We start from the raw sequence: 15,321 nt of genomic DNA on the forward strand, positions 1-15,321 counted from the left end.
ATTCGCTTACACGCACACACAAACACACACACTATCTAAATGTCACATTGGGATTTTAAAGGTTACATCTATTTCACCAACTGTTTGAGCGCTTATGCCTTTACAAGCATACCAATGCGCACAAACACACACACACACACACACACGCAAATGCTGATGCCCAAAAGTCTCACAATGAAAAAGATTGGTGAAAATTCTTTGCAGATTAGGAACCTGTATAAATACCATGGAGGAGCGAGTCAGACACCACTGAAGTAAATCGGCTGCTTGCCTGAAGCAGTTAGAGACACAAGTGGAGCTCAACCACTGCCAGGAGGGACAGACAACCATCGCCAGGAGGGACAAACAACTGGTGCAGCAAGGAGAGAGTCAGCCACCATGGGCCAATGCAGGACTGACATTTATGGGGATGTTTCAGCAGAAATATACCCGGCATATTTCAGCATGGGGGTGGGTTGGAGCAACGGGGTATAATTCAGCAGTGGGATGGGTTTGAGCAAGGGGGTATATTTCAGCAGTGGGGTGGGTTGAAATAAGGGGGTATATTTCAGCAGTGGGGTGGGTTGGAGCAGGGGGGTATATTTCAGCAGTGGGGTGGGTTGGAGCAGGGGGGTATATTTCAGCAAGCAGTGGGGTGGGTTGGAGCAGTGGGGTATATTTCAGCAGTTGATTAGTCCAGAGGCTGATACCCCCACACACGCAATGGGCTCATGGTGGATTTAATGTCTATGGTGCCAGACTAAATTAACACTGCTGATGGTTAGACTAAGGCCCCGTCCACATGAAGCCGAAACGGGCGAAACCGTTAAGGCCCATTAAAACCCTACGGTAAATACGGATACGGACCATTTCGTCCGGTCCCGGAGGTGTTTCGTCCGTCTATGGGTCCGTCGCCTCTGAATTTAATAATCTGGAGTGCTCCGGGAGAAACGGAGCAATACCACCGGAAATCGAGGCGGCAGTATAGAGTCAAAAGTCAGACACAAATTAACGGCATCGAAAATCGGAAACATCTGCGTAGAGATGATTTAGCTTTGTGTCATTCGAAATCGGCAAAAATAAAAAGTGTAGGCCTAGGCGGTGGTGGCATGTGACACTCCTCAAAATGTAGACCAGTTACAACTCATTGCCAAAGCAGGAGAACAATAAAATAAAAAGGTCAGGTATAATATAAGTACAAAACCTCAAATACAATAAGTATATATATATATACCAGACGGAGGTATGAAGGGTCGTTCCGGAGGCAACGTAACCGGTTTCGGAGTATCTCCGTAAAGACGGAGTCAAGCAAAACCGGGTAGATCTGTAGAAACGCTGTAGTACACATTCCAGGCCCATAAGGGGCGCTGCTTCTGCTACAGAAATCCAGAAGAAAAATAAATAAGAAGCAGAGGCGAGCATGCGCATAAAGGAGGAGACTCCGCGGGCTTAACAGTCATTGGCTAGAGGGTCGAGGGGTGGGGCGATGACGTCATGGTTTACGGTTTCAGACGGTTTCAGGCGTCAACACGAATCCAAAACAAACCGGGTAGATTTGAAACCTAGCCTGGCGCCGCCCACCTACCTACTTCCGCTCAATTTCCATTTCACTTCAGTACTAGGTCTGGGTCTGCTTAATGTAAATGCGTACCATGTAAACCAGATTTCTGGCGGTCCAATCAGCGAACAGAGGGAGTGGCAAAGAACGATGACGTCTAGGTCGCGCGCCAGTTTCAGTTGTAGTCAGAGGAAGACAATGGAGAATGATACGAGAGAAGCTATTCTGTCTGTTGTGGGATCACTGCCGAAAATTGATCAATTAAAGCTGGAGCAAGAACAAGCTTTGCTGAGTTTGTTGGTGGCCATGATGTTGTGGCGCATCTCCCCACCGGGTTCGGGAAAAGTTAGATTTTCCAGCTGGCTCCGTTAGTGGTGAAGGAGTTAGCTAAGGCGAACGCTAGCAATGCTAACCCGAAAGTTGTTGTCCAGTGGCGATTCTAGAAAATTTTACATGGGGTGGCAGAAGGGTGGCAAGTTAAATTCAAGGGTGGCAAATCACACACACAAAGTCAAGTCAAGTCAAGTCTTTTTATTGTTGGAAACACACATGCCTGGTGTCTATATGTATTTATTTATACCAATCGCTAATGAAAACAGTTAACATATTTACATATCCAGCAGCAAAACAATTCAGTTTTATTTAATTTCACAAACAATTAATATATTAAATTCTAAACAGCAGGTCAGGGAGCTAAAAAAGAACAATACGGCGGTTGCCATGTTCGACAGCAAATCGTCTCACAAACTCATCTAGATCAAGACCCTTAGCACGTGCTGACTCTATACTAAGTGTAGCTAGGCTTGACAACCTATTCTCAGCCATGGTAGAACGTAAGTGGTTCTTGACCAGCTTTAGAGTTGAGAAACTCCGCTCACATGAAGCACTGCTAACGGGTAAAACTACAGCTATTTTACATAAACGATGTAGTTCAAAGAAAACAGTTTTAATGGGATCCAAAAAAAGTAATAGTTCCATGAGACTAGTCGGTCTCTCCTTTTTTTGCTGTTCTATCAAACAGTCTCTTAACCTGATGCAGTTCAAGCTTAACATCATCTGAATTTGTCCCATAGGAATTTGCCAACAAAAGAACAGCCTCCTCACTGAGAAAGCTAGGACTTGATGGATTGAAGGCCTGTATTCCTTTCATGATTTCGCAGTTAATTTTGGAAAAACGCCTTTCCATCTCTCCAATCATGCAATCTATTATGGAGTAATAGACTTTAACTCTGAAAGATTCTTTGTTATCTGGTTCTGTTTGCTGTCCTAGAGTGGATGTAACAACACTACTCTGTAGTTTTCTTGCTACCTGTCTTGCTTGTTTACAGGTGGGCTGTGATGTAGGGATGCTGTTACTTTGGCATATGTCGAGTACTTCACCCCAGACAGTCTCAAAAGAGGGCTCACTGCGATATTCCCTGAGAGTCTGTTGGAGTGTTTCTGCCAACTCAACAGCTTTTGTTAGGTCTATTTTTGTTGACTGGAGCATGTCTAACAAAAATTTTGATTCACCTAAAATCTTTCTAAACACCACAAGACATCCAATAAAATTGAGATCTATCTGATGCAGAATTCCTCTGGCCTCCACAGCTCTATCTGGGTTGTCCTCATGTGAAATGTCTTCAAGGACACACACAATAGCAGGCAACCTATCCATCACATTCCGACAAGCTACATACCTGCACGCCCATCTTGTATCACTAAGACGCTGAAGCTCCCTTGGTCCTTCACCTTTAAACATCTCTTGCTGCACCTTCAGCCATTTATCATGAGCATACGAGCCTGACATAAATACATACAGACATTCCAACAAAGAAAAAAACTTTCCTGCCTCAGATACAGATTTCACACTGTCCACTATCACTAGATTTAAACAGTGTGCACTGCAGTGTACATAAAAAGCATGACTGGCTACATCCCTTATTCTAGCCTGTACACCGGAGTGTTTCCCGCTCATAACGGCTGCTCCATCATAGCCTTGCCCGACTAAGTTTTCCTTGTAATTCAAGCCATGCCTCTCTAGACAGTCTATGATTTTTTCTGTTAAACCTGCAGCATCCAGCCTTTCTGCTTCCTGAAACTCTAAAAAGCTCTCGTGCACCATGCCGTTATAAAAGTACCTAAGAACAAAAGACATTTGTTCTTTTTTTTTTACATCTTTGGTTTCATCCACTATGACAGAAAATTGTTCACTTTCTTTGACCTCTTTAATAATCTCATCCCTGACCATCCCTGCTAAAATGCTTATAATTTCATTTTGAATATGGCTGCTGGTGTATTTGGCATTCTTGGCTTGATCTTCTAATCTTGTCCTAACTGACTGGTCATGTTTGCTTACGAGTTCTAAAATCTCAAGGAAATTGCCCCTGTTTTCTGAGTCAGAAGACTCTCTATGACCACGCTGGGCGATATCCTTGGTTGCTGTAAGACACAGTATTTCACCTAGTGTTTTGATGTATTTTTGATTGTCAGTTATCTTTTTCCTATTTTCTGCTTCCATCAATACTATCATTGATGTGTTGTTGTCCTTCCTTCTTTTATCTTCTTCCCATGCAAGCATTGCATTGACATGGTGCTCAGATTTAGCATGACGACAAAATCCACTATCCCTAAATGTTGCTTTTTTCCAATTAGAGTAACCATCCACTGACGTAAAAACACTCTTGGGGACATTAGGTAGAGAAAAATGCCTACAAGGATAGCAATATGCTGCATCTTTAGAATGCGAGTACTCAAGCCATTGACGTTCTTGGTACCACTCTATGTGGAAACTTCTCCAAGCTCCACCCTGGAGAGTTCTGGGGAATCCCTGCCTGATTGGTTGACTTGGGCTGTCACCTCGATGCTTAGATATATCTGGAACAAGAGAAAACAGGTTAGAACTATTTTACAGTAAAAATAATTGACATGATTCCTCTACAGAAGTCATACTGATTACTTTGCTTAGGTATAATATAGGCAGGGTTAATACAAAAGGTGTTTTGTTTACATAAAAAAAAAAAATGCAACCATATAAATAACTGTTTTATCTAATCTGAGACATACCATGTGGACCTGTTGGACTGGTTGTGTCCTCTGGGGGTTCTGGGCTGTCTTTCTGTGACTCCACCTCCACACTCTGACTGTCTTTCTGTGTCTCCACCTCCACACTCTGACTGGCTTTCTGTGTCTCCAGCTCCACACTCTGACTGTCTTTCTGTGTCTCCACCTCCACACACTGACTGGCTTTCTGTGTCTCCAGCTCCACACTCTGACTGTCTTTCTGTGTCTCCACCTCCACACTCTGGCTGACTTTCTGTGTCTCCTCCTCCACACTCTGACTGTCTTTCATTGTCTCCACCTCTTCTGTCTCCCTCTGGTTGACCGACCTTTTCTTGAAAAAAGTCCTGATATCTTGACCTTTTCGCTTCATTTTTGGGCCCTGAAACGGCAATATTACTAGTGGTTTAGTTTTAAAGAGGATCTGATATCTGAACAGTGCCATCAGTATGATTTACAACTGATTTAGTGCTTACTGGCATTTGGATGGTGAGTTAAATAGGCTATGGTGTAATGGAGCCCATTAGATGTGTGTTAACACTTACATTTTTATTTTATTTTTTTCAAGTCCAAGTCCAAGTCTCTAAAAAGAAAAGATAACTGCATTCAGAACCCACAGCACAACATGTTCATGACATATTTCCCTTCATAATGACAAATACTTTTCTAAATGGCCAATTGAATTTCTAATGTATTAGGTTATTACATACACATGTACATATGTATTATGTATTAGGTTATTACATACAAAATCATGTTTACCAAAGCTAAACTAACTAGCTACCAAAAGATAGGGTGGACCAAAGAATGCACACTTTTTACTGTTACTGAGTTTACTGTAGGCTACATGACTGAATACCTTTACAACAGCCAGAAAAAGGCTTTTGGTGAGAAAACGGTTAGTGGTATCTAACATCTGATTTAGGAATAGCTTAACAGTTAGGTTACATACGTAATGAAACACCTTACTGTACTAAAGACGTTAGTAAGACGTTGGTTAGCTAAGCTAACAGTGGTAACTTCAAGGCTAGCTAGCACAAGCAAGCTGTATAGCGAGCTAGCTACTAGTCCTATCGACTTTTGCAAGCTAGCAATTAAATAAACGATTGAAATTACAACGGAACTGTCTATCACATATGACCACCCATCACATTTTCTTGATTCAAGTTTCAGCTGTACTGTACCTTTTTTCATCACTGCAAGCGTACAGTTGGCTTGTCTCCAGTTCTTTGGCTTTCAAACCGTTTCTGTCTTCATTTGAATGAAGCGGCAGATGCGCACGGTGAGAAGAGAGCAAATAGGATTCATGGACTCAACCATTTTACAGGGGAGGGGGGACATAATTGTGTTTAAATGTGTTTATTGTGAACTTTTTTTACTCTACCAGGTACACCTGTTTTGGCTCTAACTGCCTCCGCTGACATCAAGTCCAGAAGCAGAGTCAGCAGAGTCAGCAGACTTCTCCATATGGACAATGCCGTTTCCATCATTGCCAGTCCCAATAAGACAAACATCCGTTTTGGATTGTGCAAGGTTCCCAGTCATCACATGAACTGCCTGGACTGGATTGCGCAACATGCAAAAGACAAGGGCTCAACGATGCAACCAATATTAATTTACTGCCAAAGCCTGAAATCAGTGGGGAGAGTTTTCTCATATTTAAAGGCGGAACTGCAAGGACATGCCTGGGTAGGCTGTGATCCGGACTGTAGAAGTGAGAACCTCCTGATTGGTATGTTCCACAGCAAAACCCTCCCCCACAACAAGGAGAGACTGTCCCTTCCCCCCTCATTGGCTTCAATGAGGGGGGAAGGGAATTGCCGGATAGTTGTGGCAACAACAGCTTTGGGGATGGGGTTACATTTCTCTAATGTTTCACACGTGGTAATGTACGGAGCTCCAGGTGAACTAGAGGCGATTTTACAACAGGCGGGTAGGGCTGGGAGGCATGGTCAGCCATCACATGCCATCCTCTCCAACAGCGGACAGTACTTCAAGGTGGATGAAGATGTAAAAAACTGCTTGCTGTTGGAAAAGACACATGTTTCAGGAAATCTCTATATTCACATTTTGAAGCAGAACCCAGCCATGTAGAGCCAGGCCATCTCTGTTGTACATACTGCCAGACTGTTTGCTCTTGTTCATCTGGCCCATGTACAGAACCCATGCCAAATTATGAACCGACTGAAGCTGAACTAACTGATCAGGGATCTAGGCATGTGGATGTAAATGAGAAGTCTTTGATTGCAGATTTGCTGAATGACTACAGAGATAGTTTAACCAATTCATCCAACCCACTGTACACCTCACATGCAGCCTGCACTGGATTCAGTCAGCAACTGGTTGATGCAGTATTGACCCACTGTCAATACATATTTGACCTGTCATACATTATCAATAACCTTCCTGTGTTTAAATTAGACCATGCAAAGGAGATTTTAATTATCATCAGTGATGTTTTTGGGGATATTGATTGTGATCTGCAATATGATTCAGAGAGGTATTTAACTGACCCAGATCTCTATTACAGTAACTACTTTGACAATGTTGATGATGATGTTGAAGATGCACTCATAAGCCGTGTCAGTAGCTCTGAGTCTGAACAGTAAATTTGGTGATGCTTGTGATTAGAACACTTAGACCCTCTGTTTACTTCTGCAGGATCATGGTTGGTGTCAGTTGTTCATATTTTGTAAATGTGTTTGTAATTTGTGCAATTTCACAAAACTGCACATGCACCTGCTAAATAAAAGTGTGAAAACAAATACTTGTAAGACCATTGATAAATTATACAAAAGCAATGAGACGTACTATGAAAAGGTGTTAGAAGTGTTTATTGTTTATCGCACAATAAGAAACATGTTCCTAGTCATACAATGAAATTGTTCCTGTGTTTTCCACTGACTGGATGCCAAGAAAGAAACATGAAAATATGCAAGTGAAATAGAAAAAAAGCACAACAATACAGAATATACTATTTACAGGCAAATACAGCAGCAACTAGGTAAAACAAATTTTAGTTAAAATAAACAGAATAGTGCAAATCCAAGGAAGTGTGCCGTTGTGCATACACAGTTGACCACAAACATTATCTCTGTCCTTACTGTCGAATATTAAAGGCCCACTAGGCAACTTTGTTAGCCAAAATTACATTGATTATGCTGGTTGAGAGTTATTCTGATGGTTCTGCATTCCATTTCTGGGTCATTTGGTGGGTGTGTCATTGCCCCATGTCACCTCTCCAAGGAAAAAGCGCATATGCAACTTGCTCTGTTCGGACCGACACAATCCGGATGTGACGCAGCGGAAGTATCCAATCGCGCCTCGAAAATGTAGTCAGATTGTAGTTTCGAAAATGCTTTACGGCACAGACACACACCCAAACTTCGCACCGGCTGGATATAAACAGCCAGTTGCGAGGCAATTGTTGCATTCATCATGGATCAATCGACTGATAAGGGACCCAAGAGGCGACTGTCGGTGGAACAAAAGAAGAATGGACCAGAAAAGAGATCAGACACGAGTGAAAGGGGAACTATGCAACTTTTTTGGCTTGATTCACCTTAATATAACTCTCATCCTTGCCGCTTTTACCTTAATATAACTATAATATAGAGTCATTGCTTTACGGCACAGACCCCCAAACACGGAACCGGCTCGATATAAACACAAGTAACTAAGGGATTGTTACATTCATCATAGATCAGCCGACTAAAAAAAAAAAAAAAAGACAGAGAAACCCAATGTCGGAGGGACAGAAGAGAAAAGGGAGACTGACCGACAGAGAGGCCAGACACGAGTAAACGTTGGGCAAGCTTTTCAGGAATAGCGTGAACTGAAAGAAAAAGAAGAATGCAAATCAGACGCCGACTTGGCCGCGTTGCTTTTGAAATTGAAAGTACCCTTGGGTGAACTTTGTCTTCGTGGTATTCTTGATGTTGATAGTCTCTGTACAAATGTGTTTGCTCAACCATTTTGTTTAAGCCCTGTAAAAATTGTTTTCTCAACCGTTTTGTTGTGAGCCCTGTATGTTTCTAGCTTTCAACCATATAAACACCTTTGTTTCCATGGGGGTTTTGCTGTTCGTCTGTCTCGTCCCCCAGATACAGACTGAATCCCCGAATCCAGGTTCTTGTTTATTTAGATTATTATGTTGGCCAACACTTACACTGATTGTTCTGTTCAACCTAAGATAAAACAATTATAATCTAGGATATAAATTCTCCCCGTCAACCATAAAAAAGGATGGATTTATGTTTATTGCAATACAAATACACCATTTTAAAAATGTATAACCTTGCCTACACTTTATGAACATCTACTTCGGACATGGCTCCACGTATTCGCCGGCTTCTTTGAAAACAAATGCACATGGCTCGCGTAGAAGTGCATGGGGAAGGGTCGTCAACGAGCTGTTACGACAGTGTTGTAAATATATACTACGAAGCTGTAGGGGGCGCTGTGTAGAGAAATGTGCGTGCCAAACCAAGAAAACAGCGAAGAAATGCCCGAAGTTGCATAGTGGGCCTTTAATTTAGAATGTACAACTGTTCTTTGAAAACTTACTGTTCGTCCACACCAGAAGCGAATTGAGCTACCAAATCGGAAGTCATTCACTTTCTATGGGCAAGAGCGACCAAAGCGACCAGTGGCCAAAGTTGAGCGACCAGAGCATCCAAAAAAAGTTGAAAACTGTTGAACTTTATGCAAATTACTATGACGCGTTTCAGCGGCAAAACACTGACAGCCAATCGGAATGTAGACGCTCTTCGCTTGCGTGGATCCCAGGGAACACCGGCAGGCACTTTGGTACCGACCTACCTTTATTCACTCACTGTACAAAATGTCAGCTGAATTATTAATCGCGGCTGTAACTGGGCACCTAGTGTTGTACGACCCAACCCTCTTTCACTTCAGAGATCGCAAGGCCAAGGCTCTGGCCTGGGCGGAGGTGTCACGCGTGGCTGGTTGGTCTGGCGAGTGAGTTAATGAAACATTTGAGATTATTGTAAAATAGGCGCCATACATGCCTGCTAACCGAGATCCTAGTATACTAATCTTCCTTGCTCTGAATGGGACGATATCGTTTTCAAATATCGAAAATACATACGTTGTGCAAAGGAATAATACGTTGTGCAAAGGAATAATGCACGCGGAATAATGCAAATGAATAATGACCAATAATGACCAAACCAATCTAGCCAACCAATCGCGTGTAGCATGCTTTAAACAAAACAAAAAAAGTTTTTGAAATCGTCACATAAACAAACTAATCGACAAGACGAGGGATAAATGACAGGGGATATATCTCTTGTCTTTTATCCCTCTATTCCCCACTATTCACGGAGCCTGAGGTGAATAATTGTTAATTAAATAGTCTAGATAGATAGATAGCCTAGTCAAGTCTTTATTAATACCAAACGACAAAAATCGTCGGGAATTCATTTAGGTGATTCGGCTCACACAGGACAGTAGCCTACAAGACCACACAGAACAAGTCTGACTGGACATACACACAATACATCATATTAAAACTAGACACGCGTTGATAGATAGATAGACAGATAGGCCTAGATAGATAGATATGTTCCATTATTTGCCTTGTGGAGCCAGCCAGTCCTGTGCACGTATGCAAATTAGCCATGTGCGCCAATGTCTATTTGTTTTGAGTGCGACGAATGAGTGCAGATCATGATTTGCAGATGCAGATCAGTGAAACATATTTTAACTAGCCTACTACAGCACGCAACGTTTTTTTGTTCTCGGTTGTAATTACATTTTAGGATTTTTTTTTATATATATATTGGAGGGGAATCACACTCCTACTTACTGTCGAAGCACTTTATCCAACAAGCAAAACCGTCTCTGCAATATGGCCAAAGTGTTTGGGAGTTCACTCTTTGATATGGCTGTCTGTACTAAAAGCATACGGCTCCTTTAAATGCGTCTGCAAAATTGAATTGTACGTCATGAGCGACTTGAGCGACCAAAGTGAACAGAAATATTTGCAGCAAAACTTTATGAGCTGGTGTGGACGTACGGTTAAATCAGATAAACAAAACCTGCAGCTATCGTTCAGAGACATCTTCACGCTTCATCTTGTTTTGTTTGTGTACAGCCTGCGCGTAGTGTTGGCTCGTTCGTTCGCGAACCGGTTCGAATGAACGAGTCTTTAGAACGAACGAACCAAACCAGTTCGTCTCTCTCGTTCGTTCGGTCGTCTCGTTCACCATTCTATTCACCGAAAACTCGACTGAACGAACGAATGAATTTCCGGTAGCACTAACTCCACTGAGTCTGACTGATCCTGCGTTCGAGTATTCTCTGCGAACCGACTCGGATCTCGGATCTGACGCCACGCCCACACTTCAAGCGTCTTATTATTTCGCTCGGTCGTTGGAGGAAAACATGGACGCCACCCTGAAAGCTGTTATCGCGGTAGCATTGGCAGAGGACCAGGCGATCCAATATAAGTAGGCTATAGGCCATAGTCAAGTCAAGTCAAGTTTATTCATATAGCACATTTAAAACAACAGTAGTTGACCAAAGTGCTGTACACAAATGCGATATATTTGTTTCCATAGGCAGAGATACGGACGCAGTAAGGTATTGCAGTAATACGAGTGATTGAAATTACCATTTAAACCACCAAAGTGGTCCAAGCACAATGAAAACAGTTCACACTTCAAGTCACAATGGGCGCAGCCATCTTGAATTCTGTCTCGGAATTTCGCTCGGTCACCACTGAGTTCAACCGAGATGGCGAGATCGCCGTCCGAGGAAAAGGGGCGTGTTTGTGCGTGTCGCAAGGCAACGTCCTCGGACCTCCGAGACGGATGGATATTAAAACGCACCATGACTCAGATGAGAAACGTGCAATGGCGTGCATTCCATGATGCAGACTCAGTGGAGTTAGTGCTACCGGAAACTCGACTGAACGAACGAACGAACGAACGATTCGCGAACGACTCCTCGTGGCGAACTGAATCACGCGAACTGGGTCACGGAAACGAATCATTAAATCCACCATTACCTGCGCGTGTGCGAAATGTGTTTTACGGCATGTCCCGTTGCATGACATACGTCACGACCAAACGCTATGCGATTGGTTATGGCACATCCAGAGTGGCACTGGGCAGATCCAATCATTTTAAAACTTCTACAGACACCCGCCTCAAAGTGAGTGAACGTTTGTCAATTGAGCAGTTCCAGACCTTCTGTATGGAAGCATATATGTAGCAAAATTCAAATAGCAATGCAATTTGCAATTCAATAAGTCATTACATTATGCAATTGACAATTCATTTGGCAATTTTATAATGTAATTTGTAAATACGTTATTCAAAGTGTATTTTAATATTCAAAGTGACAATGCAATCCTCAATTAAATTTGCAAAAGTTAGAACAATATAAATAGAATAACATTTTGTCAAATTCTTTGAGTTCCTTTATTAAAATTGAAAATCTATAACGTCCCCATCATTGCAATCCACTTCGCCACGCTCCGTGTGTTGCGATATTCAAATGACATTTCAATCCGCAAAAACGCTTTGCAAAAGATTTGGCAAAACGTTTTGCAAAACGTTTTCCAAAACGGAATCCAAAACGTTTTCCAAAAAGTCAATATGCAAAGTGGCAAACGTATCAGCCAATCAGCGTCTGGTCGGGAACTGCGTCACTTCCTATTGCTTCCAAGGGTATCTCCACGGTGGGTCTCCCGACCCAGTGTTTCGCACCCAGTGCCTGTAGCACTTGGGAAATATTTGTGTTTACCACACTGGCGTCAAAACGTACCAGTGAGGATAAGTCTCCCAGAGCACGCACTCTATCTACTGCATCTGTGTCTTCAACACGATGGTTCCCCACATCATCGGCCAAACTTCGGGGCGTATCAATAATCTACTCCACTGGTGACCAAACTGACCATGGACCTGACACATACGAACGTTTTTTTTTTTAAAAATGTTTATACATTTTATTGACAATTAGCAATACAACAACAGCCAGGGGGTACAGAAATGGCAGACAAAATATACAAAATGCAGCATTAAATAAAATAAAAATATTATAAAGAGCACACACACTAGGTGTTTTAATAGCTTTCCCATTTCTAGAACATAGAATATTCCCCATGTATTGCCTGTTTTCCTTCTCAAACACAACAAAAAGCGGTTTCTGATTCGAGTATTTACATTTATGAATTTGCCATTTAGCTAATAAAATAATAAGGTTTATAATAAAATATTGGTTTGCTTGACTAGAGGTGTACCTGTAATTGAGGAAACCAAACAATACATGTTCAATACAACAAACTATACATACTCAATACAACAAACAATACATGTTCAATACAAAAACAATGCATGTTCAATACAAGACACATACGAACGTGAACAAGGAAATTACGAGCAAGTGACGTAGTTCCCGCCCAGACGCTGATTGGCTGATACGTTTGCCACTTTGCATATTGACTTTTTGGAAAACGTTTTGGATTACGTTTTGCCAAATCTTTTGCAAAGCGTTTTGCGGATTGAATGTCATTTGAATATCGCAACACACGGAGCGTGGCGTAGTGCATTGCAATCACAGGGACGCTATAGCTTTTCAATTTGAATAAAGGAACTCAAAGAATTTGACAAAATGTTATTCTATTTTCATTGTTCTAACTTTTACAAATTTAATTGAGGATTGCATTGCCCCTTTGCATATTAAAATACACTTTCAATAACGTATTTACAAATTACATTATCAAATTGCATAATGAATTGTCAATTGCATAATGTAATTGCAAATTGCATTACCATTTGAATTTTGCTACATATATGCTTCCATACTTCTGTACAAATGAAATGAAGTACGATGGTCTGATAGGACCAAGCTATTTGAAAACACCTCCGAGGGTGGTTTCAGAAGTTTACAGTTTCGGTCAGCGGATTCGCCGGCTTCGTGTGGACGGAAGGCCAAACCGTACAAGACCTTTGCGGTTTCGCCATGAAATCAGCTTTGTGTGGACGGGGCCTAAGACTGCTTAACCAGAGACTGTTTGGCTCGTGGCTTTCCTAAACATCTCAAAGAAAATGTAAATAAATGTAAAAATATGCTGATACGAGTTCAACTGGAGATGAGAGTGTGCGTATCTGCGGGTGTGTAACCTTTTAACGCCAGCCACTGCTAATCCTCTGAACTCATTAGCCTAATTGGATGGACCCAAGCATTGATCTCGTTCTATTATGATTCTCCTCGGAACAGACTCACTCACTCACTCACTCACTCACTCACTCACTCACTCACTCACTCACTCACTCACTCACTCACTCACTCACTCACTCACACTGCAGGGAGGAATTATGCTTGTCAATATAAACAGACAAGTTAGATGTGGAAAGCAACTGCTGGGATAAGTGTAAAGTCTGCCCAATAATACTCATCGACCTTCTGTCTCTGAAGGCTGGACACAGCTCGATAGCAGGCTTAGCACAAAGTGATTCCAATGAGATTCATTGTGGTCAGTTAATGAGTCACAGGCTTTGAGGAACACCCTCAAGAAATATAAATAGTAAGTGATGTGTGATCCTTATCCCCAAGGGCAATCAGCCGCTGGAAACACGAGGTCATTTCCTCGGGGAACAATAATGTATCTGGGTCTGGATCTGTCCAGCAGAGGCAGATTGGTGCAGTAGACTCTAATGTTCTGTAATCATAACAACTCTGTTTAATTGCTGAACGCCAAAGGCCTAACAATCCCTCTGAAGCCTAGCTGGGCTCAGTTTGACAGCTCAGCGTGCCGCCCACGCAGCAGGAAGCCAGTGTTTTCCCCTGCTCCAGCTGTGAGGCCCCCCGGCCCCCCTCGGAGCCTCCACCCCTCCTGGGACCTAAACCTCTTCACCAGTGTCCTCCCCTGCCTCTTTCACACACCAACCCTCCCGCCCCCTCTCCCCTGCTCCCCTTCTATCTCAGAAGGTGTCTCACAAGTTGATAATGAGGCGTGGTGCTGTAAAGGACCTTAGTAAAGGAGGCCTCCTCCATCCTCCCTTAGTAAAGGAGGCCTCCTCCATCCTCCCTATATATATAATACAACGCCTTTCAAATAAACCTCTTACACCAAACCAAAGGACATAGAAGTCCAGACTGCAGCAGCAGGTTAAAGCACATCTTCATCAGGTTGACATTCTGTCCCTCTGACCCACTTATTCCTCTCACTTATCATCTGAGCTCATCCCCCCGCTCCCGTACCTCTCTCTTCAACCCGCAGAAGGTCAGAAGACACACGATTTCTGTGTGCACTTATATGTACTGTGTGTTTGTGTGTGTCTGTTTGTCTGTGAGTGTGTGTGTGTCTGCGTGTCTACCACATCATTGCTCATCTCTAGCAGTCTCACTGGCCATCTATTTCCCAGAGAAGAATCCTACAGAATGAACACATTTTGAAATCGTAGAGGCATCAACCAACCCATGAACATGTGCATGCACACCCACAAAAACACACCTGTGCACACACAAACACAACCACATACACACAGGCTGGCCTGCAACACTTCAGTGCTAAATGAGGAGAATGGGGAATTCTGCTGAGAGATTCTCTAGCAATGCCCTCTATCTTTCTCAGTATACCGTTGCTTCAAACGTCCACTGAATCAGCCCACTACACTGATTACACTGAATCAGTCCAGCACACTGAATCAGCCCAGCTCACTGAATCAGCCCACTAGACAATTTACACTGAATCGGCCCAGCACACTGAATCC

The 15,321-nt window shown here is 42.6% G+C and overlaps 2 protein-coding genes across 4 annotated transcripts in view; both read right to left on the reverse strand.

The window, feature by feature from the left end:
• Positions 1–15,321, reverse strand: part of itfg1 (integrin alpha FG-GAP repeat containing 1) — a 146,870-nt gene that overhangs the window by 20,419 nt on the left and 111,130 nt on the right. The window lies entirely within an intron of this gene.
• On the reverse strand, positions 1,136–14,385 carry LOC130403211 (zinc finger MYM-type protein 1-like). Of its 2 annotated transcripts, XM_056607451.1 has the most exons (3): positions 5,761–14,385; positions 4,583–5,159; positions 1,136–4,393 (listed from the first exon to the last, which is right to left on the reverse strand). In XM_056607451.1, exons 2-3 carry the CDS (start codon positions 5,019–5,021, stop codon positions 2,520–2,522), a joined length of 2,313 nt encoding a protein of 770 aa, XP_056463426.1. In that variant the 5' UTR covers positions 5,022–5,159; positions 5,761–14,385; the 3' UTR covers positions 1,136–2,519. The 2 variants fall into 2 exon arrangements, with proteins under 2 accessions (XP_056463426.1, XP_056463425.1); XM_056607450.1 differs by having other exon boundaries at positions 4,583–14,385.

This window comes from Gadus chalcogrammus, chromosome 14 (assembly GCF_026213295.1).
Source record: "Gadus chalcogrammus isolate NIFS_2021 chromosome 14, NIFS_Gcha_1.0, whole genome shotgun sequence".
NCBI classification, from domain to species: domain Eukaryota; kingdom Metazoa; phylum Chordata; class Actinopteri; order Gadiformes; family Gadidae; genus Gadus; species Gadus chalcogrammus.

Bases quoted from the DNA above. Each gene is read 5' to 3' on its own strand.
- LOC130403211 (XM_056607451.1), bottom strand. From the start codon at position 5,021: ATGGCACTGTTCAGATATCAGATCCTCTTTAAAACTAAACCACTAGTA. The intron at 4,394-4,582 runs GTATGTCTCAGA...CTCTTGTTCCAG, and splicing joins CAGTCCAACAGGTCCACATG to ATATATCTAAGCATCGAGGT.